At 42.6% G+C, this 27,971-nt stretch overlaps 1 protein-coding gene across 1 annotated transcript; it reads right to left on the bottom strand.

Moving 5' to 3' along the window:
- Window positions 1-1,244: 1,244 nt before the first annotated feature.
- SLC6A14 (solute carrier family 6 member 14) lies at window positions 1,245-27,971 on the bottom strand. Its single transcript, XM_036740219.1, has 14 exons — window positions 27,924-27,971; window positions 26,716-26,881; window positions 22,331-22,462; window positions 20,532-20,693; window positions 19,510-19,648; window positions 17,251-17,383; window positions 14,947-15,087; window positions 12,450-12,678; window positions 8,637-8,762; window positions 6,763-6,881; window positions 5,933-6,032; window positions 5,540-5,649; window positions 2,371-2,538; window positions 1,245-1,470 (listed from the first exon to the last, which is right to left on the bottom strand). The coding sequence occupies exons 1-14, from the start codon at window positions 27,969-27,971 to the stop codon at window positions 1,324-1,326; spliced, it is 1,920 nt and encodes a 639-aa protein (XP_036596114.1). The 3' UTR covers window positions 1,245-1,323.

The following is a 27,971-nucleotide window of genomic DNA, read 5'->3' as shown; positions in this document are numbered from 1 at the left end:
GTGTTATTTCAAGCTGCAAAATCTGGGGCTAGATTGGAAATATGCTGCCTCAGAAGCAACTAAGGATGCAGCTCAAACAGGATTCACGGTCAGTAGACCACACCATTTAAGTTACATTTCATGTAAGGAGTCAGAAGCATCATACAAGCCTGTTTTGTCCTGTAGTTTACGTTTTCATTACTTTTGATAGGGTACGATGATTAGGTCAAGAGATCAGTACTTCTTAACAATACCAACTGAGTCATAAGACCCTGAATTCTTCATGGTCAGTTTAAAGGGCCTATGCTTAATAGGTCATCAGTCTGTGAGGTATGTTGAGTAGTAACCTGTTTGGATTGGGTCAAAATGAATGCAAATTGACCTGCCAGACATGCATGATTGTTTTAAGACCATTGACCACTAGGGTTGCCTATAGGAAGTAGAACATAGGTTTCAGAGGGTATTCCCCTCAATATGCATAAAGCATAGGGAGGAAACCAGTTAGGCTCTAATTTTTCTCCTCATACACCATCTATCATAAGCAAAAATAAATATGTATATATGTGTGTATATATCTATGTATGTTTCTATACACGTATATGTATGTATGTCACACTGAGTATGGGAAGGTGACATTAGAATTAAATGGGAAATGTAGAAATCAGGGATTCTGGATTTTGTTGTTCCATCTTCTACTGGATAAAGAATCCCTCTCTTTCTGCCTTTTTTTCACCCCTTATAAAATAGCAGTCATCATCAATTTCATAATAATCATCTGAGAAATAGCCAATGCATGAAAGTATTATTTTCAACTTACATATTTTATATCACCAATTTCATCATCTCATTTAATGTTCTCCCTAGATGTATATAATTTCCAAGAGAAACTCGTTTCTATCATGCCTTTAATATCCTAGTTCATTTTTTTCTCACTTTATACAATCTCATACACTGCACTAAGAAAATATAAGCATATGGTTCAATAACATTTCCATAGAAAAGACAGCCTTTTGCTAGCTAAAGAACCGAATCAACAATAAACTTCAATTATTAGAAAAACATTACAAGAATAATTTATTACAAAAAAAATCATTGTGCAATGTAGGCAGGTGTGTGCATGAGGAGAGACAGATACACAACAATGACCTGATGGAAATTCAGATGCAGATTCACTCCATTAGGTTAAACTCCTGCTTACATGGCAAGAAAATATCATAACTAAATTATACATATAGTATATACATGTTTTTACTCGATGAGCATACAAATAAATACTATGGCTTTTCATTTTCTGTATTCTCTCCATTCTAAAAAATCACATGAAATCTGTATTCCAAATGAGTCTTACTCTGGTTTTGTATTGCCACTGACAGTTGGTATTTCGTGGTCATGCTCTTTTCTAGGGTCAACCATGCCTCTGTATCTCTCGCCACGATGCCGCTCTAGGTATGGGCCCCAGTTGGAAGCTGGTCGGCAGCAACTTATAAAACGCTGAAAGGTGAAAAAAAAAGTTTGGTCTGAGAACTTGAGTGTTGCAGTCGAAGTATGAGATTTTCATTTTAAAAAAAAAGATTTAAGTTGATCATTGCTAAACAAAGACGAGAACAGAATGTACAAATTCACAAATGGTTAGGCAAAAATCTTCTTTTCTGCATGAAAAATGCTTATCCTTATTATTGATAATGCATATTCCACTGAGAATGAAATTATATTTTAATTTAATTACTGTTAATGAAATTATGTTAACTGAAGTAGAAAATCTGATTATGTAAATTATTTCATAAGCCAGAATAATGTTCCAGTGCCTGGTGCCAAGGGATGATGAGGAAAAGAACGTTCTGGGGCTAACTGCTCTTCATCTCACTCACCCCCCCCAAATTCCCAGTGATTTCTCTGGTTCAGGCCCAACACTAGAGGTGAGGACCTGCTCCAATCTAGAGCCTAACCAAGCATGATCTCTTTACGTTTTTGCAGTGGGACAAAGAGAATAAGACAGTTCCAAAGTCATGCCATAGTGAGTGGAAAGTTGTAGGTTTGATTTCATCCCTCCACAGGACACAAGCAGTTGACCTACGCCAGCATGGAGAGTGTCCCTGGACAGATGGGCATGAGGCTGCTCTCCTGTCTATAACTTGGTAGCATATAGCTTTTTGCATTTTGTCTCCCCCATTAGACAGTGAGCTTCCTGAGGGCAAGGACTGTCTTTTGCCTTTCTTTGTATTCCCCAGAGCTTAGCATAGTGCCTGAAACATACTAGGCACTTAAGTGTTTGTTGCCTGACTGGTGGATAATTGAGATTATTTGTTTTATCATCACCTTATAACTTAATGCATTTACGTCGTGACCATAAGTAAAATGCTTGTACCGCCCCTCCCTCACCCCAGAACTTACCTGAACAAAGGTGCCCTTGGCTTTTATTATTTTCACTATTGCCATGATAGGGATCCATATGATGCAGAAAATAATCATGCACCAGCCTAGAGCAAGTGACCAAGTAGGATATGGAATTTCACCGTACTCCGGTTTCCGAAATGCCACCAGGGACCAGATGAAAATGGTCTGTTAGGGTGAAATTGAGGAAATCAAAAATTAACTTCAAGATCAGAGTGTTCTGTCCAAATGACATCACCACTAAAACATCCAATCAAAAATACCAGTCATTTGTCAGGAACCATTCCAATTTAAAAGAAGTCTAGAAGATTAGTTGGGCATTTCAAAGATAGAAGATAAAAATAGTATGTGGTCAACAAATAACCATTTGGACAAATTCTTCTTATCTCCAAGTAGATGGGTATTCTGTATGTATTTCAATAAATACTCTGCTGCCAGTATACTTGCTTAAAAGTAAAGTCAGATTCTAAATGGGTATTATGGCACTGGGATGGAAGGAACTTTTTTTATTCTGGGGAAATCTGGGACATGTATCAATTCAAATAGTTCCAAAATGAGAGAGTAAAATATGAAACAAGCATTGGACAAACTCCATCACCCACTGCTGGGAGGCCAGGGTCCTCTCCTCCATGCCTACTAATTTTCAAACCTCTTGGAGTGGGGGCAGAGGGAAGAAATGAGACTCAGTGTATGTTTCCATAGAGAAAACTAACTGTCGAAAAGGAAAACCCTTTAAGGCCGCATCCACATAGCACCAAAATGAAGGTGCTTCAAAGTCAAAAGCTAATTCAAACTAGGTGTTTCAAAATGTGTAGATTCAGTGACGGTGACATTACCTGGGTTGTATGCTTATTAACTTTGTCCATTTTCCTTTGATGGAATCTAGCACATGTGCTCCTGGCTATTTAGCCTCTGTCAAGTGAACATTCTACAAGTTTGCTTTTGAAACTCAATGCAGCTTTGCAAAAGAAATCATTGAAGTTCCATTCATGTTGCCCATTCCACTGGTATGCAGATATCTGGCCTTATGCTGGAGCCAGCGCTTCTCCACAAGAATACTTTCCTAAGCCTTGCAAATGTACTTGTTATTTAATTGTAAATGTAAATGGTTATATTTGGGTATAAGTAACAAAGGTAGGAATGATCATAAATTTACTGCATTGTACACAATCATTTTATTTTAAGGGACTGGGCCTGTGATTCTCTCCATGTATGGCACTCCTGGTGTGGAGCATTCTCTCTGCCAATGGAGATTAGCAACTTGTCTGCAACTTAGAGCCTTAGATAATTGCCTGTGTCAAAAGCATAACAAGAACCAACCAGGTCTTCCTTATTTCAAGGATGGCCCTCACCCCACTACCTCATGCTATCTCTCAAACAATTATATATAATAGACCAAGAGTGGGGAACCTGTAATAGACCATCATGGCTATTTAATCATTTGAACAATTACATGATGTTCCCAATTAATTCAACTCCACCATAAATCCCCTCCCTCCCAATGGACATTTTCCTGGTTTGGGACATTTTTAAGAATTGCAACTGGGTGTCAGGCTTTCCAGGAACTCGACTGTGGCTTCTCGTAAAGACTGGGTAGCTACAAAAACAGCTCAAGTGAAAGGTTTACAGCATGGCTGTAAAATGCATGTGTTGACAGCAACTGGGCTGCCTTAATGCAAAATGCTGCCAGAGTGATCAAAGTAACCAAAAAAGGTTTTTTCAAGGGAAATTCTAGAATTAAATAGAATAATAGCTGCCATTTTTATAGTCCTTTAAGGTGTGCACAAAGCTTTATAACCATTATCCCATTTGATCTTCCCAACCAGCTTATGAGATAGAATATTTTTATCCCCCCCCCACTTTATAAAGCAGAGGTTTGTAAAGGTTGAGCAACTTGGCCAGACATATACAAGGGGAGGGGGGAGGTCAGAGACAGGATCTGACTCTAAGACCAGCACCCTTTGCAGTGCAATGTCATGGTGCTTCCTCAGTTCAATTTCCATTTTCCTTGGGGATGACTCAGACTACTAAAATGCTAACTCAGCTCATAAGAATTTTCATCCATTGCTGTCGTAGGCCTTGAATGTTAGGGTTAAAGTTCAAGAAATCTATGTAGGAGCTATATTATTGGGAAAATGAGATTCAACCTACTTCCACTTTCTATAACCAAGAAATGGAAATCTCTCGATAGGTTCAAGCTACCTAATCTTCCTAACTACCCTGCTAAGTGGACAGGTATTATTACAGAGATCTTCTTCCAAACGAAGAAATCTGAAGACAAGCAACTTTTCTATTAGTCACTCAGCAGTGAGCATGCACCGAAGGATAATTGCTATGATTTCCCTTTTCTGTTGAAAGTGAAGCTCACTAAAATCCAACTCCTCCCTCTCTGATTTTACAGGGGAAGAAACTAAGGGCCAGAAAGGGGAAGTGACTTGGCCAAGGTAACACAGTTAGAATCAGAGGATGCTAGTTCCAGGGCTGATGAAGGCCAATCTCTTAATTTTACAGATGAGGAAGCTGAATCTAGAGACATTAAATGATTTGCCCAAGGTCATACGGATAGCACCAAACAGGTTTTCTGTCTCCAAATCTAACATTCCTTTCTGCATTCCAGCTGCCACTCATTGTCAATACTTGAATTGTTCTTGAAATGTCTTGGGGGTATGTGGTTTCATCTCCCTGACAACCCTATAAACTCAATACAAGGACTATGTTAATTCTTCTGTGTTCCCACAGCACCTTGCCCACAATGCTAATAGGTACAAAGTGGGGAGGCTTAGTAAATATTTGTTCAATTGGTTGCCATCTACCTCACCCCCTGTGAAGGACACCCCCGCTTCAGGGGACTCCTGCATGTATCATGTAGGGCTCCTCAAAAGAAAACTGGTGGAGCAGTTACATCCTGCAGTTGATAGAGCACAACCCTGGAGTCAGAAGACCTGAGTTCAAATCCAGCCCTAAACACTTACTAGCTGTGTGACTCTGGGCAAGTCACTTAACCTTGATTGCCTCCCCCAAATAAGTGGCTATAAATGAAAATAAGAGTGCTATTTCTTACTGTTTTTTGTCTTTAGCCTGTTGTCTGATCGTTTTTAAAAGAAACCTCAAAATGCCAGATACATGTGTATGTTCTTTGCTACCAGATCTGTTTCATAGTATTACTTACCATCAAAAGAAGAGGAGTAACGAAAAACCAGCAGGCTCTCCACCACAGCCAGAATATCCACCTCTTGGCTCCGATCATCATCTCTATGTCTTCAATGAATCTGTTCCCACCTAACGGAAAAGCCCAGCAAAGAATGCATTTTGGCCAACCATCACATATGCCTCCAACAGGAATTTTTGTCTCCAATTCTCTTGGCATGCCTGAATTATTTTTGTCTTTTACAACAGCAGGGATGCACACGCCCCTAAATATGTCTGCTTAACAGAGTGGACAACTCCATTGAGTTCCAAATCACGGTAGTGAAAAGTGATGAAAGGGAAGCCATGTAAATAAAACGTCATAGTAATAGCCTTTACAGTAATGCTTTTACCGTCAGTTTCACAGATGGCTTACCATAAATCCATATGATCCCTATTATTTCCAGTATGGCTGCAATCAGAATGCCCCATCCAGCACAGAAATGGTCAATGAGATTGACCCAGTAAATTCCAGCCTAGCAAAGAAAACAACAAATCATTGGTAGATACGCGGGGGAAACGGAATTGCATAATATATGTTTTTAAGCTTCTCAGAACTCCATTTTGCTCATTGCATTTAAATAGGTTCTGTGGCATTCCATTCCACCCAAGAAATGTGAAAATGACAGGCTTTCAAATGGGTATGGGGTGCCTATAGAGTATCAAAGCAGCTTTGAACCATCCCCTCTTGCTCTTCCCTGCCTCACTCATTAAGAAGAAGCACCCAGAACAGTTCCTTTAGAAGTTGCCAAAGATATTTCTGTAGGATATAGCTATTGTGTGATAATACCGGAGAAAGACATGGCCAAGAAAACCCCATGGGCAGTTATGGTCCATGGGGTCATGAAGAGTCAGACAAGACTGAACAGCAAAAGTTCTGTGATAATAGATCTTGAATTGGAAGGGAACTTAGAGGTCACCAAATCTGACATCCTCCTTTTAGAGATGAAGGGCCTAGAAAGATTGAATGCCTTCCCAAGGTCACACAGATTTAGTGGCAGAGCTGGGATTTGAACCAGGTTCTCTGACTCCAAATTCAGTATCTTTTCAATTATACTACATCGTCATCCAATAGAGATCAAATAAACACGTGCATGTTTGGTCAAGTCCGATAGTTTATCGTAATCCAGGGACTTATTTATTTGACCCATTTGCCTCTGAAGAAATGCAAAACATTATTGATATGAAAAAAAGTAAATGTTCTACCTGAGTTACACAGACCAGACCTAGTAAAAGCAAAATCAAGCAGCAACCCAAAGTTATGGGACCTCTCAATCTCTTCATCACTTGGGGAAATAAATCTTGAATGGTTGTCATAATTGTTTCTGTAGAGGAAAAATGATAATTTACCTGTCAGCTCAGTGATCAGTAAGGTCTACTTATGATTCGCAGAATTAAAATGCAGTGAATCCCCCAAATGGTTATCAAGCATATCACTTTGGTGCACAGGGCCAACGAAATCTCTGGGGACACTTCTCAGTCTTAGGTAAGGCCCCTTATCATCCTCTTTCTTCCCTCTTGCAGTCCCTAGGCATTGGCCAGCTGGCCTTCCTTTTGGCTGTCACCACCCAGAGGTTCTGGCCAGAAATTCCCTCTTCTCTTGGCCACTGAAATAGAGATAGCAATGGTCTTCCTATTTCTCCCTCGCCTTGTTATGCAAGGGTTTTCTCCTGCTAGTAACAATAGAAAGTGGAAAAGGGATATAAAAATGAAAACCTCAGGGTTAGGGTTGCCAAAGTATAAACTGTCTCAGAATAAAAGTCCCCCCTGCTCTTTACTGGAATGTAAATGGAGCTAGGCCCCGCTTTCTCTTCATTCCAATTATGTTATCTTCTTGTTCTATTAGCTCCCAGAAACTCTCCTTCCCTTGAGGAATTTTCAACCATAGGCTGAGTCCACCATACCTTCTGCAATTAGCCCTATAGGAACAAACAGATGCACTCATGGGTGCTGAAAGTGAGCATCAAAAGGACTGAAGTCAGATTTATCCCTGTTTTGAAGGGAAACCTTAGCCTCTTCGTGTCTTCTTTCTGTACAATGGAGGGCTATCCTAGGTGTTTCCTTACTGATGCTGTGAACCTAAGTGCCATGGTTGATGTTTTTGGAGATAAATAAAACGCATAAGATGGGATTTCTTTCCTCAATGCGCTTACAATCTAGTTGGGGAGATGATACTAGTACCCATGAACCATGAGCAAACAAATGCCAAACAAGGGATAACTAAGTACTTAGCTGTAGTACTTTAGTTCAAAATTCTCTAATGCAATCGTTAGTCATAGCACCATTATGCATAATAGTGTGTGTGTGTGAGACATGCCTCCACTTGGAAGCCAGCTCCAAGAGGGCAAGGATCCTGTTTTATGGAAACTTTGTGTCTCCCAAAATGTGAGGCACAGTGTTATCCTTGCAGCTGGGACTCAATAGATGTTTGACCACAATCATGTCGATGTAAAGAATAATTTTTTAAAAGAACGTTATATAAGTATAATCACCAAGAAGCTCGGACTTGGAAAAAAGTGGAGAAAACATGCCCCCTTCCTTTCTTTGCAGAGGTGGGGGACCATGAGTACGTTACATCGCATATACTGCCAGACTGACTTGATATGTTGCTTGGTTTTGTTGAGTTGGTTCTTTTCTTTCTTTCTTTGTTCTTTGTTACAAGATACCATGATTGGTGAGGGAGGGAGGTAGAGGGAGGGATATCTTTGCAATAAAAGTAAGTGATGTAAAAACAAAGGATACTAATAATTTTAAAATCGAATGAATGGGAAAGTCAAAGTACTGATTTAACTAGAGAATAGGTGCATGCTGGGAAGCAATGGAAATCAAAGTAGGACCAGATGATTACAGGGTCTTAAAAAACAGACCAGGAAATCTGGCCTTTCTCCTGCAGACAACAGAAAGTCACTGAAGGGTTTTTTTTTTCCCGGTGGATGAGATAGGCATAATGAAAGTTGCGTTTAAGGAAGACTGGTGTGTGTAAGCAGGAGGCAGTCTAAAGGAAGCTGTCTTGAAATAAAAAGGACCTGAGTAAAATATAAGAAACTTTTCTTTTGAAATACTACCCAAATATTGCTTACCTATTAAAGCAAACTGAGAGTCGAGACCCAAAGTCAAAAGCATGAAGAAAAATAATATAGACCAAAACGGGGCAACTGGGAGCTGTGACAGAGCTTCTGGATAAGCAATGAATGCCAGATCAAAACCTAGAAAGAAGGTAGGATGTTTGAGGTTATCTTGGTTAAAAACACAAAAACAAAATCAAACAACAACCTCTACACATTTCCATATTTTTCATGTTTCAATTTGCCCGTAATATTCCTCGGCTACATATATTCCTTATCAACAGTGACATTAAAAAAAATTGATTTGTTCCATGATATGAAAATGAAAATATTCAACTTCATCGAGCCAGTCTTAGGTGTTTCAATAATTATCTTTGGAAATACTTCATGTTTTGGAATTAATGAAGAATAACACTATGCTTCAATGCCAAATACTTAAATGTGGTTTGTCACCTTATCTGAGTCAGAAACATTGACTCATTCCAAGTTAATTCCAGAGTCAAAAAAAGATCATCTGGGGGACCAACTTCTGAGTATTCAACCTTGCCTCTTTTCCCCCTGAGTCACATAATCCACAATATCCCTCTACCCAATAGGGGATTCCAGCAAAGTTGTAGGTAAAGGAAAATTCTATAAATTGAATTCTGTTTTCACTTTAATGGTACATCACAGATTCAGAGATTATTCATCTTCACTTCTGATTCATCTTCAGTTGCCCAGAATCAGTGTAGAATATATTTAGATCTGGAAGGGATCATAGAGGTCATGTAATCTAACCCTCCTCAAATTACAGATAAAGAAACTGAAGCTTGCTTCCTTTAAGTCCCATCTAAAATCCTTCCTTCTCCAACTCTTCTTACTTCTAATGCCTTCTCTCTGTTCATTATTTGCTATTTCTCCTGTCTTTAGTTTGTTTTACAGATATTTGTTGGTATGTTGTCTCCTCTCCCCATTAGATTGCAAACCCCTTGAGGGCAGGGACTGTCTTCTCCTCCTTTTTTTGTATCCCCAAGTGCTTAGCATGCTGTCTGGCACACAGCTGGTGCTTAATGTTGATTGATGGATCAATTGAACTGACTTGCCTAAGGTCATACAAGTTATACATGGCAGGCTTCTAAGACTCTGAAGCTCCTCTCACTTTCCCCAGCACTGGAGTCAGGTGCTCCAGGCTCCGGTGCCAGTGGTGTCACTTCCTTGCCAAGGCTGGGTGACCTTGGGCAAGTTATTCAGAATTTAGGAGCTGCATGATCTTTGGCAAGTCATGCAAGCTCTTTGAAATTTAGCTTCCTCAATTGCAACACAGGGACAAGAATAACAGGTCTTTGTAGATCTCCACTGATGTTGATGCTATCACCATCATCATCATCATCAACGTCATCATCAGCTCCCTCTCTGGGTCTCAGTTTCCTAATCTATAAAACAGAATCATTGACTGAGAAGAAATCACAGATTTTAGAGCAGGAAGGGGCCTTCGAAATCATCAAGTCATTGTCCAGGAGACAAAGCTGAGGCTCAGAAAGATTCAGTGACAACAAGGGCTCCAAATCTAGCCCTCTTTGCACTATCTACCACAGCTGCTTTTCTTGTTTAGTTGATCAGTGGTGAACCCTTTGGGCTTTTCTTGGCAAAGATACTGGAGTGGCTTGACATTTCCCTTCTCTGGCTCATTTTACAGATGAGAAAACTGAGGCAAACAAGGTTAAAGTGACTTGCCCAGGGTAACCCGAGGCCAGATTCAAACTCAGGTCCTCCAGACTCCAGGGTCGGCACTCTATCCACCCCACCACCTAGCTACCACAGCTACTAGCCAGTTTCTGAGATCCACTCCAGCTCTGCCGTGGGATGATCTTAGTTCCTCCCTCCTGCTCTGTCAAATGACTGAATATTTTAAAGGAACCTGGGAATGGAGCCTGTTCCTAAATCCTTCAATAAGGCCAGTAATCATCCCTGATCAATCTATTTTGTAACCTGGGATTTGCATCTATCAGATTCTCTCATAGAGTATGTTAAAAGAAGGCTATTTTAACTTCCAGCCATACGGCCTGGAGGTATTTTTGAAGCTTAAATAAGACTACAAATGTAGAAAAAAGCATATAGTAGACCTGTTGGTTGGATCTCTCCAACTTTTACACTTCCTCCAATACTACCTTGGGTACGAGGAATATTGCAATTCCACTACCATCGTCAATGATGACTGTTCTAGACAGTGGTCTATGAATATGCTGTCAAACTTGTTCCACTTCACATCTATTTGTGGTCCTCCTCCCAGCTTCCCGTAGAAGTGTTCTTTGGAAGATTGGATTTTAGCTGGATCTTATGCCAAGCTCTGGGTAGGCTAATTTGTAATTCCTCTCCTCTGTTATGTAAAGCAACATGATTCAGAATCTTCTGACTCCTCCTCTTTGTTTTGCAAATGAGCTTCCAGAGTCACCCTTGGCTGCCATGTCCTGTTTGCCTGCTAAGGCAGTGTAGAGGTTCCTGAGACTTTATTGTTGTGGTGACTGTTTTGCATTGCTAAACTTATCTAAGAAATGGTGATTGAAACTGGGTCTTTATGTTGGACCATTTCCCACTTTTTAAGAGTCGACAGCTGACAGCTTGTTTAAGCAGGGCAGGCTAGAGGTGCTGTAACTGTGCACAGACCCATCTCCTTTTCATCTTCTTTCTAATCTAGTATTGATTTTGACCTTCAGAATAAGAGTTGTTGATCTGATTCTGAAATGCCTATGGCAGTTGGCATCCATCGCCATTTTGTTCAAATAGAATCACTCGTTGGTTTCGGTGACACCTTTAGACTCTTGAAGATTACAGGCCTGGAGCCTCTGAGAAGCCTCCAAGCTTTGGGATGCTCTTGTTTCTTGATGCCAAACTGTATTTTCTCCCATAGTCTGGCCACCCTCCCCTTTGACCATCTTAGCACTGGAGTCCGTGGGTATCAAGGAATGTATTGACTTCGTTTGTAGGACCTGGTGGAGTTCTTCATAGACCATTTCTGTTTTTTCATCCTCTGCAATGGATGTCAGCTCATGAGAAGTCATTTTCTCCTGTGGCCCTCCACTTGCTCATGCTCAACCTGATTACTACATGGGTACATGCATGGTGAAGCATCTCATGAAATAACATTCTATATCGACTTGCATGCCTGATGAAAACAACTGCATGGAATCTTTTGTCCTTCTCTTCCAGGAGAACTTCAGTGAAAGCCAACCTTTCATTCAGCTGCAGCTTCCTTTTGTCTGCTCATTTCATTCGTAAGCTCTAGCTTGTGAATGTTACCTATTATAATCATTTAGAATGAAAATATCAACCTGCAAGTAGTTCAGTCCCTTCAGGTGTTTATCGAGTCTGGTTACTGAACAAAGATCTCACCTAGAATAGCAAATATTAAATGAACATTTGTAGACAGTCTCAGAACTCAGACTTAGTATCCTCTGACTCCTTCTCAGATTTTCCATTGCCATCACTGCATAAGCAAAATGGGATGGCAAAAAGGACATTAAGGTAAGGTCCATTTTTCAGTTGTGTCTGTTCACGGGGCACCATCCGCCAAAGAAATCACCGACTTGTGGTCAAGCTGCTGATCATAAGCCCCTTGGCTGGGCTGACTGATGGCAGATGTTACCTATTGTCAGGCCTGTACCCAAAGCCTCTCCAGCCTGGTAGGAGCTGCCAAAGCTTGTGCTCTAATGATAGAGGCCTTGAGAGCCCAGAGTTACCTCTAGCTCTCAACACTTGAAGCAAATCTTTCTGCATTTCTAACAGCTTTATAGAGAATTCATGGAATAAGCACTAGATTAACTGTAGTTGCTAAAACAGATCATTTCCTACCTGATTTTACAACCTGGGAGACCTCTTTTCCAGATATGTGAGCCATGTGTCCCAATATGGAAAAAATGGCAAATCCAGCAAACACACTGGTCAAGCAGTTTGTCAGACAAACCATGATGGCATCAGAGTAGCAGTTGTTATTAAATTTATTGTAAGACGAGAGAGCAACCAAGCCACCCCAGGCCACTGAGAGTGAGTAGAATATCTGGGTAGCAGCATCTTTCCAGACCTAAAAACAAAACAAATTGGATGAAATGGGACCCTGAAGTATGGCCCTTTTCATGCAGCAGGCCGCGCAGCACCCCCTCCCCGTCCCAGAGCAGCGATTCTCAGCCAGATCTCTGCCCCCTTCTCTCTCTCTTGGACTACATCTGACCTTTCACATGCTCCAGCCCTTCAGGTCCCTGGACCTAAATTCAGAAATTAAGCCATGGTAATGTGTGTTAATAGTTAATATGGTATACCCTCCCAATGGAAATGTAGAAATTTCAGAGACCCTCATCATAGCAATCTTACCCTTAATCTTTGGTTAATTTATTTTGATCTTTTGGATCAGTGTGCCCCTAAAAAACCCAGTATCATGAATATCAACAACAGGAAGAATCTTTGAAGTCTGACCCCTGTAAGGGAGGTACTCACAATTCAACAAATATTTATTCATCTTATTCTAATAATAAATTGCAGTGATTGTTACTAACATATACAATTAGAAATAACTTACATTTCTATGGTACTTTAGAATTGAAGGAGCACTTTCACACCTATTATCTCTGTGCAACGGAAGGAACATTGGCTTTGGAGTTCGGGGCTGGGTTCGAATCCTGAGTCTGACACTCCCTCCCTATATAACCTTGAATAAGTCAATTAAACTGTCTAGACCTCATTTCTTCCCTGCCTTACAGTTGACTTTTCTGTAAACTGGGGAAAATGATGCTTACATCATCTCCCTCATAATATTGGGGGTGGGGGGTGGGAAGGGAGCTTTCTAAACCTTCCAACATTGTGGAAATAGGAGTTAATATAATTATTATGTAAATATACAAACAAGCTCTGATTTTTCTCATTATGAGGATTCCCTCCACCCAACCAGATCACTAACAGTCTTTCTTGGACTTAGGCAGTTAGTCCTAGAGTTGCCTAAGTACTAATAGGTTAAAAGACTTGCCCAAGGTCACACAGCCAGTAAGTGTCTGAGGTGTGATGTGAACTCAGGTCTTCCTGACTCCAGGTCCAGTACTACAGCCACTATGTCTGGTTACCCCTGTAATCAACAGTCCCTGTAAAATGAGGGATTGGACTAAATGACCTCTAAGCTGCACACACACCCACACACCCAGCTCTAAAGCTATGCTGCCATGAACACTGTTTTATCCTCATAACAACCCTGTGAGTTAAATATTATTAGTATAATTATCCCCATTTTACAGAAGAGAAAGCTGAGACTTAGAGAGGTACAGTGAGTTACTCCAGTGTCACTGAGTTAGTTCATCAGAGCTGGGACTAGAATTTGGGTCTGGCTTCCAATCATACTGTGCTTTGGAGATACAAAGTGTGTTATGTACATTATGAGCTAGCCTCCCTCCAACCCAACTGAGAATGGCTATTTCTGCTTATTCCCAATTTCCAGAGTTTTGATGTAATTAGCATCCCTCAGAATAGAGCCTGCTGTTTTATTTTCATCCTGTTGTAATTTTTAGCTAAGGCCTTATGGGAAGTTAAGAATGTGTCTTCCTTGTCATTGCCTGCCCGTGTTGGAAAGATGGCGCTAGATAAGAGAAAGGAGGGAGGTAGGGGAAGCTAGAGGCCAGGAATAAAGAGGAATAGTCAACTGAAGTTCTTGACACACACATTATACACTGGGTGCGTGTGCAATCTGGGCTTTGGTGCCATCTCTCCATTGCTAGTATAGCCCATGGTGATAAAAATAGCCCCTACCCTCACAAGGTCATTAGGAGCATCAACTAAGATGGCTATAAAATGCTTTGTAAACAAAGCCATGTTTAGTTGTTTTCAAATTTTGTTGTTAAAAAACATTGGGGAGAGTACTTCATTCCCAGAGAGATCATTGGTATGCAGTTCAGGAGAGGAGTGTATGGTTAAAAGATGCATTCAAGTTTCACAGAAACATTTAGAAACTCAATTAGAGAGGCATCACTTAGGGGTCGCTCTCATCTTTACCCATGCTCTTACTCAGACAATCATTGGTGACGAGGATGATTATGGCTAATTTTCATGCTGCTCTTTAAGATCAGAAATTTTGAGGTGGAAGGGATTTCTGGTCAGTCCAACCCTCTTGCTTTACCCATGAGGAAACTAAGGTTCAGACATGTTATGTGACTTGTCTAAGGTCACACAGGTGGTAAGCATCAGAGGCAAGAACTGAACCCACAGTCTCTAACTTCAAAGCCAGCATTCTTTGCACTACATACATTTGACAAGTGTCTTACACACATTACCTCATCCAGTCCCATTGAAAGCTCGATTGGATCTTACTTACCTCTGCTTCCTTCAGTTTTGTGAAATTCGACTGCTCTCCAATGTAGTAGGAAATACCTTTGGAGGCACCTTCGAGTGTTGCACCTCGCACCAACAGGATCAACAAGACCACATATGGGAACAAGGCTGTGAAATAGACCACCTACCAAGAAAATAAAGGAATGGTGATCATCATCTTTGTAAACATCAGGTCTGGGACTACAGCAGCCAGATGGTGCTGCAGTGGATAGAGCACTGGGCCTGGAGTCAGGAAGACCTGAGTTCAAATCTGGCCTCAGACACTCACTAGCTGTGGGACCCTGGCCAAGTCACTTTACCCTTCTTGCCTCAGTTTCCTCATCCATAAACATGAGCTGGAGAAAGAGATGGCAAACCACTGCAGTATCTTCACCAAGAAAATTCCAAATGTGTCCACGAAGAGTCAGACACAACGGAAAAAATGACTTAACAACAACAACAACAAAGGTCTGCTATTACACTTTTACATAAAGAAGAATGACTACCCAGGCCAAATAGAGGCAAGTAACTTCAAAGCAATAGAGAAATCTTCCAAGGGACCCAGAGATACCAAGGTCATGCCAGTTTCTGTAACGATTAATTCTCCTTTCTGGCTTTTCTCTAAGGATCCATTTAAAAGCACAAATAAACAAAAACACCTTCCAAGAACTTTTCCTGTTCTGTTTATAAGTGAAAGCCTAGATAGCCATGATAGTATTAAGAGTAAATATGAAAGTCTTCTATAAATATGTCTAGGAAAACCAAATTACGCCTGCCCTTCCTGGTTGGAATATATGGGAACTGGTACTGCAGGGCGCCATCTATGAGAGGCAGCGTGGCTAGTAGATGGAGAGCCAGTTTTGGAGCCAGGTTCAAATTTCACTTCTGAACGATTACTGGCTGTGGGACCCTGAGCCAGTCACTCAACCTTTTATTGCTCTAGGCAGCTCTTTAAGTTACAAAAAAACTTGCCAACCTGCATTGGTAGAAGGAACTTATTCACCCAGAAATTCCCTATTACCAAATGAAATCACAGGCCTGGTCCATATTACTATCTCTATTTTTTGCACGTAGCCCTCAAAGAGAAAATAAAAGTACTTGGAAATGTATCTTCTCATTCTCTAAAAGCAGTTGGAAATGCCCACAGGATCCCTACTGCTAATGCATTAGTCCAACAGTCAGCATCCCAATGCGAGGCTTGGGTGTCCTAGATTACATGTGGTTCTAGCAGGCAGTCACCATGACTGTGATCTATCCTAAATATGGGCTCTCTTTAGAACATTCTCCCAGAGATAACTTCAACAAGTGCCTTGAAAGGCTGTCCAAATTCAGGCAAGACAGTATTCAAAGGGATTCTCTCAATATTGACAACACAAGGAAGTGGGGTGCTGTGTTTTCAAAATGTTCAGGGGCAAAGTCAGTCCTGTGAAGTTGCCCCTGGGTGTACCAGGAAGAAGGCCTGTGGTAATCACCTTGATTTAATCACCTTAAGGTGGGGTGGGGTGGGGTGGGGTTCAAGGAAAATGTACTATGATCTCTTAGAGCACAAGCATTTTGGTTTGGTGGGAGAAGGGAGGATTCAGAGCTGTCATCCTAGAAAGCTTCCCAATTCTCCCTCCCAAGACTGGATTCCAGAACTATGGGACTGATCAAGTCCCAGAAATAGGCATGGAGAACATTTCATGATAACAGGAGTGTTGAGGGGCAAAGGGATTTCAAGCTGGAGACTTGGCATCCCTAAATGGAGCAACACCCCAGGGTGGCCAAAGGCCTGGCTTTGACCACTGACTGCCAAGGGAGAGCAAACGTAGAGCCTTGCCAATAAGCTTGCCCAAGCCCAGAGGAAAGGCCCGCTCCAAATGCCAGATTTGTCAATCTGAAGACTCTCAGACTCTTAATCTCAGGGTCCTGGATGCACATTGGGCATGCAGATAAGACAGTCAAAGCCTCTCCTTGTGGCTGAGCTTTACTATTCATTGCTGAACAACTTAGTGAACTCAATTATCTAGGGCTGGATTTTCCAGTTAGAGGATTAAAGGTAAACACTTTCTACATATTTAAATATGACTATACAGCATATACAAACACGCATGGCTACAGTGCTTGAAACTGACTTGCTATGAAACTGGCAAATCTGCCAGTCAACAGCTGCCAGTAAGTTCCCCTGTGTCTGTGGCTTCCTCCATTAGGATGGCTGCTTCTCCCGGATGTTGATGTCTCAGGCTTTTGTATTTTATATCTGGCATTCATTACAGTGTTTGGTTTATGGTGAGCACTTCACAAAAGGTTCTTCATTCATTCAAATTACCTTGCCTGAAGATTTGATCCCTTTAAACAGTGCTGCTCCAACTATAATCCAGGCCAGAAGAAGGCAGAGTGCCAGGTACCACACAATCACACCAGTTTCATCCATGCTACTGGAACGCTGGAGTGCCACTTTGCTGAAAACACAAAAGCCTGTTTATGAACGTAGGGCCACTTTTAACCACAAAAAAGCTTGGGGTAAGTATCATATAAAGCTCCAGGCCTGGAGTCAGGAAGACCCGAGTTCAAATCTGGCCTCAAACACTTACTTGGCTGTGACCCTGGGCAAGTCATTTAACCTTGATGTTTGGCTCAGTTTCCTCATCTGTAAAATGGAGCTAATACTAGCACCTACCTCCCAGGGTTGTAGTGAGGATCAAATAAGATAGTAATTGTAAATTATGCCTCATACCTAGTAAGCACAATATAAATGTGAGCTATTGTTATCACCATTCATTCATTTGCATCCTAGGCTCACCCTAGGAGGCTTATGGGAGTCAGGAATGAACTGTTTTTCACGGAGTGACCAAAACTTTCTCTGTGAACCAGAACCAAACTCAGGCATTGCCTTCAAGCAGCCCACTGCTCAGAACCCTAGGAGATACGAGTGTTGAGTGGAATCCTTCAGCTAGCATTCTGGAAACATTACTAAAAACTGCCTTTTCTGGAGAAAGGGGCTTATTCCATTGCCACCACTGTTTCCCAAGTTAGAAATGAATGGGAGCACGTTTGAATTGTATTTCATGTTTCTAACCTCATCCCATTGTGAGACTTTACCTGATCCCAATGCCTCTAATGTTTGTACTCAGACATGCCCCCCCGCCTTCCCCCCCCAAGATGGCTGCCTGGAAGAGGGGGCTCCTCCTTGATGGGATCACTTCTGGAGTCTATACTTCTCTAGAGGTTGACCAGGGTAGTGAGGCAGAGGAGGAATAGTTGAAAACACTGAGGAGGCCAAAGTCTGGGGAAGTGTGGCTTTAAGTCTCTGAAGAGCTGTAGTATAGATGAGAGTCAAGTATTCTGGGTGACTCAAAGGACCAGAATTCAGACCAATGGGGAGAAGTTGCAAGAATGCAGATTTCAGTTTGCTAGAAGGAAGAGCTTCCAGGAAATCAGAGCTGTCAAGAGCTGACTGGGATACCCAGGTGCGTGGTGAGTGCTCTGTCATTGGAAGTCAAAGAGTCATAGGTCTTAGAACTGGAAGGGACCTTGGCGATCATTCCCAGAGGAGGGAAATGAAGACCCAAGAGGTTAAATGACTTAGTTGCCCAAGGTCGCTGAAGGCAGTACCAGAGTTGAGCTCTGATTCCAAAGTTGGCCCATTTTCTACTTCTCCGCATAACAATGTCTGACCAAGGCTGGGCAACCATTTAGCAGGTATATTGTAGAGGGGCTTCTATGATTTTTCCTGGACTTGCCACCACTAAGACTTTCTATACTGCCTTCTAGCTAGTGTATACATTGTTAAGTGCACAATTGACTTTTCAATCGATGCTTATGGAAAGAATGAATTGATGACCAATGAGCTTTGTAGATAGCCCCTCACTGAGGGCAGGCAATAGTCAGGGTTGGCCAGAGCCATAAGTAGCAATCCTGCTGCTAGGGCAAGGGCCATAAAAGCAAAGGAGGGGAGCCGGGGGGAACCTCAAACTTCAGGACACAAGACCCTTTGCTAGGGACACTGAAATACCAGATTGCTAACTCCTGGGATCAGGAGACCCCAGGTATCAGGAGGACACTTCTGGAGAAGGAAGGAGGTGGGGACCAGCCAGTGAGAATCTCACCTGGGGGGAGGAGGGTGAGTCCTGCAACCCAACCTAGAGTTTCCTAGTTTAACCAATTATTTTCACCATGTGTTAGGCTCATTTGTTTATTTTACTGCTGAAAGAGTGAGTACAAGTGTCCTCAGCTCTTCTAAATTTCAACAACATGGGGAAAAACTTCAGCCACCCCCCCCACTTTAGATGTGGTTCCCAGGCTGTGTGGGTAGAAACATCAATTCCATTCATTTCAACTCAACCAATGCTTATTGGGAGTCTGTTTCGTGTGCTGGACAAAGCCAAACATGAAAGCAGTCTTTGTCCTCAAAGAGTTTACATTCTACTAGGAATGGAAAACACTCTGATTTCATTTCTTTAACTTTTTACAAGAGCAAGATGAGAAGGAGACAAGGCTGTGTTTGGCCCGGCCTCTTGAAAAGACTCTTCGGCATTCTGCTGGCCACTTGCCTGGGCCTCAGAATATGGGGAGGGGGGATACTTACTCCCAATACTGCTCACTGGGAAGCTGCCCCGGCTGTTCCACCTTAGTGCCGTTTATGCAAGTCAGATTGTTTTCAAGTACCAGCGAATAGTTCATTTGGACAATGACTCCCATATTCAAGCTCACATTACAGTGAGTTACTGAAGAGAAAAAGATACCCATGGTCAGTGCTGTGAAAGGGCATATGTTTTTCCTGAATTCATTTGTGGGTGGGAATGTATATTTGGGTTTCGTGTTTCTGAGATTTAAAGTATCGCTGCAAGTGCTCATTTTTGAGCAGAAAAAAAATAAAACAGTGTATTCCCAGTGGAAAGAAAATAAGAAGAACCCCTATAAGTTTCTCCTATTACCCTTGGGAGAACAGCTAAGGGGCAATTGCTCCCACACCCAAACATTCACAGGAGCAACAGTCTTGCTACAACTCTGTGAAGCTGAAAGGGCGATGATAATGCCATAGCTCCTTCGGATGATATTTAGCTAACATCTGTTGTGAGTGTAGCTAAGGTGTAAATAGGGCCTGTGTGCAACTGTATTCCCTGGAATGTTCACAGAAGTCCTGAGATATCTATTGAATTGTTTGGTTTCTGGCAGTGATGTCACTGAAAGATTTACTCTGGCTCTCCTCTCTCTATATCACTCTTTTCCTGCTTCTCTCCCTCTTCTTGCCCTTCTTCTTCTCTTTCATTTCCTCGTCTCCTCTTCCTGCTTTACTCCATTTCCCATCTTCCATTCTTCCTCCACCCTGGCTTGTAAGGGAGACCTGCCAATGGTCAGCCCAGGCTTTACTCAGCCACACCGGCCGGCCCGACTCAGAGTTAGATATACTGCTGACACAACCAATCGTCTGTCTGAGGTCATTAGTCTTACTCAGATTTCACTTGCCTTCACCAAAAACCAAAACAAAACAAACCATTATTCCTTAATTGTCCGGAAGAACCCTCAGCCCTTCAGGTTTCTTCTGAACAACAGCAAGGAAACAACATAAGTCTTCCCAGCTCGTCTGTGTCCAAGAGGGTACTTTACCTATGGGGGTTCGGCTGCAGTTGCTATCTGCCCAGTAGAAGCATTCAGACCAGGGCAGGACTTTTTGAAATGAAGCAAATAAATAGTAGAGACTATAGGCGATGATGACATTATAATAGATGGCTACGAAGATCGAGATCAAGATCATAGTGATTCCCACACCTAGGAGAGAGAAAACCTGGTCACAATGAACACAAACTCAAGGAAGCAGAGGATTAGTCCATCTCCCACCAATCTCCCTCATGATTCAGGCCTGGGAGGAAGAGATCCGTTTGGGAGAAGGGTTTGGGAGGCTAGTCTGATTGAAGGCTCTTTGCCTGGATCAAAATAGCAGTAATGATGACCATAAGCAACATTTCTGTAATGCCTTTAAGTTTGCAGAGGCGTTTCGAGACATTAACAGCTTGGAGCTTCTCAAAAGCCCAGGGAGGCAGGTACTAAAGATGGTATTTGCTCCATTTTACAAATGGGGAAACCAGCTCAGTGACAATGGTCACTGACACTCAACTTTGACAATGGTCAAAGTCTCAAGGGCAGAATATGAAGCCAGGTCTTCAGGACTCAGATCTGGCACTCAACCCAGGCTAGTTCAAATCCCTGCCTCTCCAGAGCCCTTGTTGGCGACAGAACAGGCTGACCTGATGTTAATGTAAATTTATTCCTACTTTTGGGGGAATCACAAATATGCCAAGGACAGGACATAATTATTTACTTTCACGGGCAATGCAATAAACCAAATAACACTACCAGCTCACATTTCATGTAGCCTTTTAAGGTTTACGAGACTGACAGAAGGACTTGAAACTCGTCAGAATCGAAATTCCTTAAAATCTACCATGAGTCATTTCCAAAGCTGCATTTAATAAAATTAGCATATCAGGAGCAATAGAAATTTGAGGCTTCCCCAAACAAGTTGAAAACATTTGCAGTGACTCCTTCTATGGCAGCTTTTCTAATGTGCGCTCAGCTATTAGAACCTTCACTTTTCTCAAAATGTACTTTTCATGGAGCATTCCAATTATTCCAGATGCTTTTTGGGAGCTGCCTCATAGCCAAAGCATATCTGATGTCCTGAGAGGAAGGTGCTCTGAGCTTGGAGTGGAGCCAAGGAATGCATCCATTGCACGGTGGCTCCCTGTTCTGTAGGGTCCATCCGATACATGGAGCAGAATGCCGCTGAGCTCTTTTGGAGTGGGCATTGGAAAAGAGATACGAAGTAAGAGATGCCAAAGGCAGTTTCAAGTCATTCATCCTCCAACCAATCAGGTTCTGAACACCAGGGCTGTGCCTCAGGGCAATTAGAAGTGAGGAGAGAGGCAACTAGTGACTACTATTCTAGAGTTGCTATTATATCTTATGTAGTTGGTTGACCCCAATCCCTCTCCAAGAAACTCTAGCATTCACTAAGGTGACCTTAAATTTCAAGATCACTCGATAGCTTTCACAGTATGCTTTGGTATGTATTATCTAATTTGAGCCTTGCCCCAGCCCTTCAACATAAATTAGGCCAGCTCTAGGATGGAAGAGGCAGGAAGAGAAGGAGGCCAGAGTTTCTGCCCGCATGGCACTGACAGGCTAAGAGGAGAGAGAAAGTGAACAAGTACAGGGAGAGAGAGAAGGCGCAGAGGAGAGGAGACATGCCAAAGGGAAGCATGAAGGCTTGTGGAGTCCCATAAGGCCCAGAGGAGAAGTTCCTTCCAGCCAGAAAGCTGCAAGACTGGGGAGTGGGAAGGTTGGAAGAGGGGCATGAGGAGGAAGGGAGGAGGTTGGCAAAATAAGGAAGTAATTCTAATACCCACCTTGAAAAAGTGGCAGAATCCTCCAAACTGAAAGTGGCCCCAGGCTGGCGAACTGTCCCAGTGAGCACTCCAGAAAGAACAAGGGCAACCCCGCCAGTGCCAACATTATTGTATAGGGTATGAGGAAGGCACCTTTCAAAGGAAAAAAGAAAACAAAATCACATTTGCCTTCTCTGACTGAGGCATTGGGGACAGGACATTTTTTGAAGCCAAGTTTCCTTTGGAACAAGGTGGCTGACTTCTAAATGAGAAGACAGGTACTTGTTAAAAGCCTCCTTCCAGACTTTGGGAAGGATTCCTAATCCAGAATTTGCATTTAGTTTGAGTAAGAAGTCAAGCATTCAGCATTGCTTCGGATTGCAGGGAATGGTACCTGGAAATGTCCCTTATCTCTTTGCTCCATTAGTAGAAGAAGCTGATCTAATAGAGCTTCTCATTACGTAAAGAGTGACAAAGTTCTTTCCCCTGGCAGTCAGGATTTTCCTGGTATTGTACAAGAACCTCAAGCCTTTTCCTGATCATTAAAGAAATGTTCATAGTCTCTTCTAGATTTCTTGGCATAGGTTAACCTGTGTATGAATAATCAAACCTTCTTGCTTCCTTCTTCTGCCCACAGAGACGGAGCTTGCAGTCCACTAAAACTCCCATGTCTTTTTCAGACAAAATTGTGTCTAGCCCTGCCCTCAATTTGTACTCAGGAAGTGGGTTTTGGAGTCCACGTTTAAGACTTACATTTATCCCCATTATGTTTCATCTTTTTTTGCCCTAGCAAAAAGCTTAAGGGAAAAAAAGGCCTTTGCCTTACCTTACCAGATGGTAGGCATGAAAAGATTGCAGATAATTGGCCAACTTTTCAGCTTATAAGCTTTGTCAAAGTGTTGATGGAAGTAATGAAACTAGAGGCTAAAATGAGGCTTTTGTAAAGCGGGCAAGACCTTTCTTGACACCATAGTCCTTTCCCCTACTGAAATGGAGAGGAGAATCTTTAACTTCACATATGCTAAGGAACTCCAAAGGCCAACATCACTTAACTGAAAAAGCCTGAAGGTTCCTTAGATTCACTTCAAAGTGGACATACCCTTACGATGTGAACCACCTCAACCTTATTTGTCACTGGTTCAGTAGGACCAGTTGGGGAGGGTGGATGATAACAGTTGAGATTATCACTATGAATGATCTAACCTTAAATCATACTGGTGGTATAATGGAATATCTGGTGTCAAACCAAAATCAAACCAAAACCAAAACTACATCATTGGGAGGAAAAAGAAAACAACTGTTTTGAGTCATTATGAAAGTTAGGTGCTAAAGGAATTATTATCCCCATCTTTGAGATGAAACAAATGTCTTTTGCCTCTTTTTGTATCCCTAGCACTTAGCACAGGGTCTGACACATAGTAGGTGCTTAATAAATACTTATTGACTGACTGAATATGAGAACAGTTAACTGAAATGCCCAGGCTACACAAGTAGTAAGTATCAGTTACAATTTGAACCCAGGACTTCTTGACTCCAGGTCCTAGCCAAGTACTCTCTCAACTGTTACAAAGTGAGATAAAACTTTCAGCCAGAGTTTATCATTTCATTGATAACTTAAGAGGATGCTAGCACATTTGGTTTAAGTTTAGACATCAAAGACAAGACAACGTGTTCTAAACTCCATGGGGAGGGCAAGCTTGAAAAATTAGCTTAAGTATTTTCTTTGAAAGAAAATCAACCTGTTCTAGGTAGTTTTTTGAAAGAGAAAACACCGATTATAAAAACAAAGTTCAATTTGACTCAGGGATTCTACCTCATTCACACCCATCAAATTGGCAAAGGGATTGAAATGCTGAGAGCCAATGCTGACGTGGCTTTGGGAGAGCAAGCATGCCAATAGCCTGCAGCTGGAAATCACTGAGGGCCTGAACAACAGAGTTACAGAAGCATCTGTCCCCTTAGACCCAGCAGCCTAAGGAAGTTGCCCCACTACTGTCGTTACACCCCTGGAGATTATTAACAGGCAATGAAAACCTATCAGCACTACAATATTCCAAGCTCGGCTGTCAGAGCAGCAACCCCCTCCCCCAAATAACCCTGAAAGCAAACTGAAGCTCTAACAATTCTGGGATGGCTGAACAATGCATGGCATGTGAACCAATGGCATATTGTTGTGCCATAACAAAAAACAAATAGGAAAAAATATCAAAGAACTATAAGGAGACCTAAGTAGTGGCATAGACATAAGAAATCAGATCAAAAAGAACAGCATGCACATGGACTCGAGCTGTGCAATGGAAGAGATGGGTCCCAGTAACGAATAATACACAGAAAAGAAACTCAAAAGGGATCATGGAAACAAACACGAAGATATAGGTGCATCTTTGGCTTTTTAGCCCATGTGGACTGTGGCAGCTCACAAACACCTGCACATGTGTTTACAATCTCTCATTTTGTTTATTTGTCCTTTGTTTCTGGTTTCTAGGTTTGAATACTTGTACTTAATAGAAAGTAAAATAAAATTGACTTTTTAAGAGAAAACGACTGTTCTTCTTCCCTGACTATACTAATGGCAAAAATCCTGCTTTCTGGAGCCTGATGTGATCAGTCCACCTTACGAAAACACGAATGTGCTAAGGCATTGGATAAAGTGGGCGCTTTCAGCACTAGAGACGGTTAAACTCAAGCAGTATTCAAAGAATCTTAACTGCTCGCCATAGCTTTTCAACCCAACTAAATGTCTTGCTACCTGACTTATGAATGTTAGAGTCTCAACTCCTTTTCTTAACCTACCTGCCTACCCCTCTGTTGGAGGTAATCCTGACTGGTGAATTGGCCCAAAAAAAGGTCAGTGGGAGGGAAGAGATATTTGAGAGAGTATGTGACTCCCTCCTGTCTTACTCATCCTGATAATCCTATTTCCAGAATCTCAGAGTTGTATATACCTCGGAGGCCATCTAGGCTAGGAAATACCTGCCCAAGAATGCCCTCTCTGGCATCTCCAACTGTTAGAGTTGACTTTGGAATCCATAAAACCCAAATATGTTTTCTTTATGCTGGTCCAAAAGAGAGGGGGAAAACCTGTTGCAGGGTGCTAAGTTCATGGCAGGTATTCCCTAGATGTTGTTTAAAACCACTACAAAGACTTCAAATTGGGACTGAGATTGGGGAGCATTTCTGGGCTCGGTCCTGGAAGAAACTTCTCATTGTAAGGCCCATGTCTGCCCAACGAGAAGGGGTCGACAGTTTGCCCTACATGTCTGACCATCATCCCAAACAATTGATCTCTGAGCCATTGTAGCCAAACAAGGTCATGGCTCCTGACTCATCTTCTAGCCAAATCACACACATGATTGAATGAGCTTAAGCCATCGAGAGGGGGGATTTCTGTGACCAGCACCTAAGGGTGTGCTAACCAGGGCTCTTTCCTCCTTATCTGAAGGCCAGTGTAAAAGTTGTTATCCACCTAATTAAAAAGGGGGAATGACACTAGAAGATCTCAAGCACAAAATCCTATTGTAGTAAGCAAAAGTCATGACAATGGCACAGTTTCATTAGTACTGGGCGGGAGTTATGAAATACAAGGGCACGTCACCTCTACACTTTTATTGGAACCTGTAATTAGCAAGCAAATAAAATAGGGTGTAAGTGAAAAGTTGTTTCGACAGTACCAAGGGATTGTGCAATGTCTTCTTGCCTCCCTTTGTGTATAAGATCAGGATTCCCCCCCTTCTAATCTACTTTGCTTAAATGGCCTACAAGCTATAAATAATGCATCTTTCAAAAATGAATTACACATCCTAGGCTTGAATTAAACTAGAACAGCTTTGAGAAGAGCCTGAGTCAGATACTTCCCACTTGAAAGAATGGGCTTGGGCACATCCCTGCTTAACCTCTCTGGGACTCAGTTTCCTGCTGTGTCCAATCAAGGGATTGAACCCAAGGTCCCTTACAGCTCTAGGTCCAAAGAAACACAAATTCTTTCTCTTCCAGCTCCAGAGTGATGGTCGTGTAGTGTTCTGCCTACAAGCTACAATGGAAGCAAATTGAGCACTTTGAAAGGCAGAAGGTCCTCCTTCTATCTTTCCCTCTAGGAAAAAGTAACACAATGCTCTAATTTAACCAACTCCCTAAGAGCTAGAGTCCTCTGATTTGTTCTTAGATTCATTTCCAGATGGAGCAGATCGAGGAACCTTTACATGGCACACTGCTTATGCAAGAGGTACAGAAGCTTGTCACAAAAAAACCTTTTCCCGCCTCCAGTGTGCAGAGAGTCTAATTTAATTGGCCATCTAGGACATCTGCCTTCCAGGGACCACAGCTTCCCTGCCCCATCCAACTTGGATTCTGTACACTTTTTTGGTCACTCAGTGGACAGTTCTTTTAAAAGTATATTTTGAAAATACCTCCTCCATTCTGGTAAGTCAAATAAGGAAATCTCCAGACATTTCCCAGTCCTACTGCATATCCAACCATGGAGAGAAGATAATCAGATTTTTGGGACCAGTTCCCACGTTCCTGGTTCTCATCATTTTCTCCCACGTGGAAATTCTCCGATGAAGCAGTTACTTTCTGAGGGATGAGAGAAAAGACATCTTTGGTCACTAGAGGTCTGTAGCCTAGAAAGCATCATACAAGGCATCCTTTCCCAAGGCCAAAGAGTGGCAGTCAAGGGGAAGCCCAGAGAAGAGTGGACGGTGTGCTAACTAAAGGCTCCATAGAGTTCTGGAGATTGCTAGAGACAGCTTATCTCACTTGGCAACTGGGCCTGTCTCCTGTCAGTACTCAAGTTTGGAAGGGCTAGAAGGAAGGAGAGGTTAGACTCCTCCTTCACTTAGTTCCATTTACATTTGATGAAAAAGTCACGAGCCTCGATCCCATCCCGGGAAGAAGAAAATGGGGAGAAATTGAGACTCCAATAACAAATTCCCCAAAGGAGGAAAGCGCAAAGTCAGCACCCCGAAGGCTCCCGGAAATCTTTGAGAGATTGGATCCCCACGGGATCTCTGCCAAAAATCCACAGAGGAGGTCACTGGGGCTCTCTTGGGACGCGCACCTGGAGAAGACAAGACCCTTCCCTGCCCAGAGGAGGGCAAGCAGAATGATTTGGGGGGGAGGGGAGGGGCGGCGCCAAAGAGGGAGGAACCAGCCGCCCATCCCCCCTTCCACTGCAACCATTAGGACCGCACGGGGAGGAGGGCAGGAAGAAGAGGCAGAGATGATTTGTGAACCGCAATGTGGCACTCCAAGATGCTCACGGGATCGAGTGAGCCGGAGAGGTCGCGGTCCTAACTGCTGTTTCTGTGGCTCGGGCAGCCACCTGGCCTCGACCTCCTCTGAAATAAGAGGGTAGGACTTGGGGGTTTCTCGGACCCCTCGCAGTTCTCCATCTTTGATCCCGAGTCCCCCTCAGCCCAGGCAGACCCCACCCCTCAGTCCCTCTGAGGCTCTCTGCCAGCCGCACTTGAACTCGCAATGGAGTGGGCAAGGAGGGCAGACACGGGACGGAGGGAGGGCGGTAGAGAACGAGGACCTGGGGGAGGCGGAGTGAGATGAGAGCCCAGAGACACCCCCAGTTCGCCCCACGCTGGCCCGCCTCGGTCCTGGCCCCTACCTCTTTCCCCCCGCGCCGTAGGAAGGCGGGTAACTTGAACTTGTCCAT

This window comes from Trichosurus vulpecula, chromosome X (genome assembly GCF_011100635.1).
Source record: "Trichosurus vulpecula isolate mTriVul1 chromosome X, mTriVul1.pri, whole genome shotgun sequence".
Lineage (NCBI taxonomy): Eukaryota > Metazoa > Chordata > Mammalia > Diprotodontia > Phalangeridae > Trichosurus > Trichosurus vulpecula.
This window is presented reverse-complemented; position numbering and strand designations above follow the sequence as displayed.

Coding starts and splice junctions, on each gene's coding strand:
- SLC6A14 (XM_036740219.1), bottom strand. CDS start 27,971: ATGGACAAGTTCAAGTTACCCGCCTTCCTACGGCGCGGGGGGAAAGAG. Junction 20,694..22,330: donor GATTCTGCCACTTTTTCAAG/GTGGGTATTAGA, acceptor TCTCTCTCCTAG/GTGTGGGAATCACTATGATC. Junction 6,882..8,636: donor CTCTCAGTTTGCTTTAATAG/GTAAGCAATATT, acceptor TTTCCTCTACAG/AAACAATTATGACAACCATT.